The 7,224-nt window shown below is 35.5% G+C and overlaps 1 protein-coding gene across 3 annotated transcripts in view; it reads right to left on the bottom strand.

Moving 5' to 3' along the window:
- Positions 1-657: 657 nt before the first annotated feature.
- SLC9D1 (solute carrier family 9 member D1) overlaps positions 658-7,224 on the bottom strand; it is a 71,739-nt gene continuing 65,172 nt past the window's right edge. For all 3 annotated transcript variants that reach the window (XM_020965175.2, XM_020965177.2, XM_020965176.2), the window contains exon 13: positions 658-3,219. In XM_020965175.2, the coding sequence (XP_020820834.1) occupies positions 3,106-3,219 (114 nt within the window). In that variant the 3' untranslated portion in view covers positions 658-3,105. The remainder of the gene's footprint in view (positions 3,220-7,224) is intronic.

Below are 7,224 nucleotides of genomic sequence, written 5' to 3'. Positions count from 1 at the left end.
CATGCTTTTCAACACTCTGTGAGGCCAGAAAGTCACACCACTGGTTCAACTCCAAATCCCCCAGGCATGAAAAGAGCCCCTTTACCCCTTTAGAGGGAAAGCAACCCAGCCTACAGGAAACAAAATGTTGCTCCAACCATAGATAACAAAATACACCAAACATAAATGATGGCATTACCAACCATGATTCCTGTTCACATGTGTGGGTATGTTTGAAAAAAGTGTAATACACTAATATTTAGCACAGTTAACCTTGTTTTATCCATTTTGGCTATCATAACAGTCCCCAACAACTACAATATTTGAGAGAAGGGATTGTTTCTTTCTGGGTTTTTTATGTCTTTTTATTCCTAGTGCCTGGCATATAGTATAGGTAGTTAATATGTATTGACTGACTAAGGTAAGAAGATCTAAAGAGATACCATTCTCAATTTTCACCTGATAGATAATACAAGTGACTAATAATAGGACCAAAATCATGTATAAGATCTTGTTTCCTCAAAACTAAAAACATTCACACACATATAGTAAGTTTTATCGGGGGAGGAGGAAGAAGATTTGCCCCAGAGATATAGCTAAACCTTTGTAGTAATGAGGTAGATTATGACTGAATTATTCTGTACAAACAAAAGCCGCAAGTTTTTAAATGCACAAAAATATTTTCAAGATTTTTTAAAACAAATTTATTACATGAACTGTTGCCTCAGATAGTATTTATACTTTAGACTTCTTTAACAAGAAATCCTACAGTACACATGAAAAGAACTTATATTTCTATATACCCTTCTGTACAAAGACATTTAATAACAAAATAACAGTGCCTCTAAAATTTTAATAAATTGCTTTAATGAATAAAATTAAATTCTTTGCTGTCTAAAAAGGAGTCATCTAAATTTGTCAGTCTAAGCAAAACCTACGTTCTACTAGCATACTCATTCTAGAATAAATACATCACTGCAAAGCTTCATCTTTTAAATAAATTAGCACTAAAATAGCACAAAGAAATGCAAAAAAAAAAAAGATTCTTATGTCACATTTTCATTTTATTAAAATGGCTTTCACAGGCCATGAAAGCAGATCCAAATTTGTACAAAATTAACACTGTAAAATTATTAAAGTATTTCAACATTGTAATCCCATTTTGTAGCTAAAACTCCAAAAAAAAAAAAAGAACAATCTTGTCACTTTTGCAAAAACTTGTAAGTTACAATATTATTGGAAGGAGAAGAAAAGGGTGGCCAACTATAAGCAAACTTAATATATAAAAATCTACATTTACAAAAAACATCAGAAACTAGCTCTTCACTCTTTAAAATAATTCTTCAAAAGAAATACAATTCCTTTTAAGGGCAAGAGTACCTAATGCATTTAAAATATTTTACTTACCCAAAATAAAAAAAAGTATACAACTTTTTACAACTTGCAGCTACTGCATAAAATAGAGTTGTAATCAGAAGTATTATATTAAAAAGTTGGTACGCCATAAATTACTGCTAGCTCTAGCTATTTGCAAGGCTGCTAAAATCTTCGGTTTCCCATATATCACAATAACTCATATTACACTCATTCATTTAACTTCCCTTTAAAGTATTTTTGCATAACAAAATTTTAGGAAGTAACTAACATAATGTATCTAAATGTGTGTTAACATAACATTCTTTATAAGATTTCTCATTTAAGTATTCTTTTCAAACTGGTATGACAGTAGCCAGGTTTCCAGATAATAGCTTTATAACTGCCTATAGGTAAAATCAGCCCTATTTGCTTTAATATACTAGAAACATGAATGGGGTAAAATAGTACCAAACAATAGGATAATATTTGGAATGTCTGTCAAGTTTATTGCAAACAAATGTAGATGCAGTTCACTTTCTGAAGCATACATACCTCTCAATTATATATTCCTATATTCTTATAAATGTAATTTATCTCGCTGACAACACAAGATGTTTTAATTTCTATTGCTGATTAATTTTGAATTGGCATTTGCTACTAATGAAATTTATAATTATTTTCTGCTGTACAACTGAAACTCATCTGCAATTAGCTTGCTAATGGCTTGTAAGTAGGACAGCTCCCATTAAAAAAAAATAAACACTTTGTAAAGCAAATTATTTTCTCATAATAAAGAGTATCACCACCTAGCTTGTCAATTTGTAGGTTCAGATTTTCTTACATGTGATTTCTTAAAATAGAACATAAATAAGTTTTTCTTGTACCATAGCCACAACTTGAACATTCTAAAAAGCAATTTTTTTTTTGCTCTTAGGGAATAATATGTGAATATATAAACAAATCATTTAAATTAATAAAAGAAAATGTGTAGGGATTCGCTCAGCATCAAAATTTAATTTGTAATTCAAGATTTCAAAACAACAAAAAAAAGGTTAAAGAATATTGTACCCTGATCAAAGATCATTTTTACTGAAGAATATAGTCAATATACAACTGAAAGCTCAAACACATTTTTTAAAAGAATGCACTAACATTAAAATGAGTACTTAAAGGAGGTATAATAAAAAGCAAATAGGCACTATGAGATAATCACCTCATTTTAAAATACAAGTTTTGAGCATTTTAAACATTAAAATTAAGCTGCCAAAATCTGCATGAAATAGACATTCACATCACTTGTTTTAATGATAAATACTTGACCTATAGATGACAAATCTAGAAATTACACAGGTAAATTTAGTTATTTTAACAGGGCACCACAGGCACCATTAAATAAGATGTATTTTCAGTTTTGTTTCTACCAAAAAAGGTAAATAAACAGATCAAGTAACAAGACAAGATGGAATAAACTTGGGGAAAAGGCACATCCAGGCAAAATAGTCAAGGCAATTTGCATGAAGCATTATTTTCAAAGCAATTCTACTGTGCATAATTGAATCTAAATGAGTCATTTTGGCAGATTCTAAAACATGACAAAGCACATTTAGTTAACTGTGCAAACATCAAAACACTAATAATTTAATGCAGTCTGTATTACTTTAAAATATATGTAAGGCTCATAAGAAGGTACATCACAAATTTCTGCAGAGAGATTTGGGGTTTGTTATTTTTGCAAAGTAATGTGTTATTCTAAAATGAATACTTTTGTTTTCAGGTACTTAATCGTCTTTCTGGTCTTGGCAAACATTTCATAATTGCAGCTTTCCATAATGCTGGGGCAAGCAAAAGACTTAGAGTAGTTACACTCAATATAAGAAGGTAGACCTGAAAATGAGAAAAGCAAAATCATTACTTCTTTATGATTCACACAATAAATTAAAGCATAGCATAAAGTTAATAGATTCTTAGACTAAAATAGGTTGGAATTATAGTATAACAATTACAAAGTATATAGTATTCATTTAATAAATAACATAAGTAATTTAATAGACTGGAACCTCACTACACTTCTTCCTCTGGGTCTCCTTTTTAAATCAAAATGCCTCATGAAGTAGTCCTTTTGGTATTTCTTGGTTCTCTTAGATGGGGTTGAAGATGGAGCTTCCTTTAAACAAAATTCCATTCTCAAAGGTTGAGACCTATACTTTAGAAATAGGGGATATACAGGGAAGTACAATGAGGAAGTGTTTACTTGGAAGAAGTAGCAGAATGTTGTGATGAGAGCAGAAATAAGCCTCAGTTTATCTCCTCCCTTTCCTTCCCCTGTAAAGTAAGAGTTTGGACTAAAGGACCTCTTTAAGATTGACATTTGGAACCAGGTGTTTAAGGAAAAGTATTTTTATTTTCTTGAGCTTGAACCCATATTAGGGATTCCCTTGTAAGGGATATCATAATAGGTGGATAGCTCATGTGTTCTACTAGTACACACAAACCATATGAAGACCAAGAGGAAGGAGGCTTCTAGCGCATTATAAGTGTATATTTTTTAGAGGTTTATGGTAGAATATGGACAAAAACTATATGCAGGATGAGATGGTGTGGATGGGTTACAATCTGAGTCAAGGAAGCGAGCATCCTATGACTGAAGTACAAGGATCAAATGAAATCAAAATTTATTTTGATTTTATCTTGAGTTAGTGGCAGGTGCTAACTATATGTTTCAGTAGGAACCCAACCTTTTTTAGAGAGCCAGCTTATATAACCAGGTGCTAACACGGCTTCCTGGGAGTGATCATTCCCACTATATAACTTGGGACTGCTTTCCTGGGCTCAGAGGCTACCAAAAGGGCATGACCAAAGTGCAACAGGAAACCGATGGGCTGAGTTGGGAAGAATAAAAATATGGCAATTCTATCAGTGCTTGTAGGTTTAGAGCAGGGAGTGGGGAACATGGAGATTACCAAGTCCAACCCCTTGATTTTACAAGTGAGAAAAGTGAGGACCAGTAAAGGTAAGGGACTTTCCAGGTTGTACACAGCATGAGGGTGGCCGTTGTGTGTTGCCTGGTATCTGGGGAGAATTTGAACCTGAATCGTGTTCTATCCATTATGCCTAGCTACCCCCCTTTTACTGAATATTCCTGAGTCACAAACTGGAATGAGTTGAAGTAAAAATCTACTCTCACTTCATCCTTAATACTGTTCAGTGGAGCAGTAGATAGAGCTCCAGGCTTGGGGTCAAGAAAACCTTAGTTTAAATTCAGCCTCAGTCACTTACTGTGTGACTCTGGACACATCACTTAACCTGTCTGCCTCAGTTTCCTCATCCATGGGAATAATAAACAGCACCTACTTCACTGGGTTATTGGGAAAATCTAATGAGATAACTTATGTAAAGTGCTCTGCAAACCTTAAAGTGCTATATGTATGCTCGATGTATTTCAACTAAAGGAAAGAATATTCAAAAAGGGCCAAAAGGCTAGGCAATTTTAAGTTAGTTTAATAATTTTACTCTGAGGAATGAGTAAATGTCTACAAAGGAGTTGTAAAAATGCTAATCATTGGGGCAACTACGTGGCTCAGTGGATAGAGCTCCAGCCTTGGAGTCAGGAGGACCTGAGTTCAAATTGGGCCTCAGACATTTGATACTACTAGCTGTGTGACCTTGGGCAAATCACTTAACCTCACTAAAAAAAATGCTAATCATTATGAATAAACTGAATAATAGCATCTTATACATTACAAACAGCTTTCTTAGCTAAGATCCTGAAAGGAGCTATCAGGCAGATGTGGTTTTATATAACAGAAGAGGGAAAAACTAAGGCCAAAGTGGAAGAGACACATATTTTGACTCACATAAATAACAAATAGCACCTCACAAATGTTATGGAGGAAGAAACAAAGGATCCGAGTTCAGATTCTGTGTTTACTACTTAACCTTTCTCAGCCTCACTTGCTGTGTATATTTTTGTGTTATTCGATTTATGTTTATGTTGTATGTATTTATAGAGGTACTTAATATCTCTCCCATTAGACTGTAAGCTTTTCGTGAGTGTGGACTGTTTCAGTTTTTGTCCTTGTACTTCTAGGGCCTTGCATGGTGCTCAGCACCTGGCACACGCTTCATAAATCTTTGGTGACTGACTGGACCAAAGGACTTCTGATGTACCTTTCAGCTCCCATGAGGTGAGTATTACAGGTTACTAAAACTCTCATTCTACAGATGAGGAAACATGCTCAAGAGAGGTTAAGAGACTCAATACGGTCACTCCAGGCTTTACTAAGCCAAAATGCATGTAAGGGCAAACATCCTAATAAAAAGAGGCATACAAAAGTAGAACGCATTTCAGGGGGTGGCTTCCCCCTCCCCGGAGAGGAGGGGCTATGGGGGTACGACAAGGATCATGTGGAACAAGTCTTGTTTGTTTGGTGCCTTGTTACAGAATGAGTCCCTGAACCTCTCAAAGCTTGTTCGTGGAACTTGTTCATCTCTCCTCAGGTCTGGTCAGAAGAGAGAAAGGTAGTGACGGGACTGTACTACCAAGCAGAGCAAAAGGTCTCTCCCGGCATGGGGCAGCCACACATTCCTTCTCCCTCATGGAGAGGACATGCTCCATCTGGCGTCCCCACCAAAAGAAGGCAGACATGGCTCCTCGGCTGGCTTTCTACCCACTTTCCCTCTCTGGGCCCATAAAGCCAAGGTGTAGGCAGAAGGAAAACAGTTGGTGTAACACTTAAAAGACTATATCAATATAGGCTTTATAAAGATTATTATGACTTTAAGAAATTCCTGTTTCAGCATGGCTGGGCTGGCCAGAATGAGGGCCACAGTTCTTTTTATCAGAAGTGCGTCCTGTTGGTGTATGAGCAGGCTGTACTACTGACCCATGGCTTTAAGATACTAGGATTCTATAAAATTCCCATTTTACACAAGATGCTGATGCTCCAAGGGGCTAAATCATTTGCCCAAAGCAAACCATAAATGAGTAAATGGCTGAGAGAGAAATCAGATCCATCATCTTCATTCCCTCCCACCTCACCAGAACCTTGGGTCCATGGAGCCAGCCCGGACTCTGATGAGGGCCTAGAAGCACGGCCTCCTCATCACTTCCCTGCTGCCATTTCCAAACCACGTGAATGTGGTCTTCATTCCCCCTCCTTTCCAAGTCCCTTTTGTGTGTCCCTCCCATTAGAATGAGAGTTCCTTAAGGGCACAGAATGACATGCTTGCATTCCCAGGCTTCATGTACTGGATTATACAGCTATCTAAATCTAAGTCATTGGTCTAGTGATCTTTCTGTGCTAGAAACCTTACCCGCACAGTTTTCCTATTCATTTCTGTATAATCTGGTGCTGAACGCTCCCAGTTTAGAAATATCAGAGCAGAGCTTGTTCCCTGTAGCTTGCTCATCCACCAGGCCTATTTTGTACATGTGTTCAAAACTGATGATAACAGTTTATAGAGTTTGCTGGCCCTCTGTAGCAGGTATGCCATTTAAAAGTATGCCAAACAGTCAACAAAAGAGGCTTTTTATGAGCAAATAAAGTAATTTATGTTTAGATGACTGTCCAACTCCAGTAGTGACTTAAAAGTTTAAAATGTATCTGATTTTCACTTCTGCTTATTAGTGAAAAATTTTCTCCAAATAATAGTATTAGTTTTGCCTTTTTTTAACTTCTAAAACGTTTTTCATAAATAAAATGACAATCTGTCTAGTAACTATGAATAATAATTAAGATATTTCACCGAACAGTAAAATTCAGGTTTTCATTTGATGCTAAATATTTTAATCTTAAATAATTTATTATTTTACTTTTATAGCAGGGATGGGGAAGCTTTTCTCTCTGAAGAGCCCCTTCAGAAAATAACAAGTAAGATTAAATAAGCAAA

Source organism: Phascolarctos cinereus, unplaced genomic scaffold (genome assembly GCF_003287225.1).
Source record: "Phascolarctos cinereus isolate Bilbo 61053 unplaced genomic scaffold, phaCin_HiC Scaffold_7;HRSCAF=346, whole genome shotgun sequence".
Taxonomy (NCBI): Eukaryota; Metazoa; Chordata; class Mammalia; order Diprotodontia; family Phascolarctidae; genus Phascolarctos; species Phascolarctos cinereus.
Note: the sequence above shows the minus strand (reverse complement) of the source record. Positions and strands in the feature narration are given on the sequence as shown.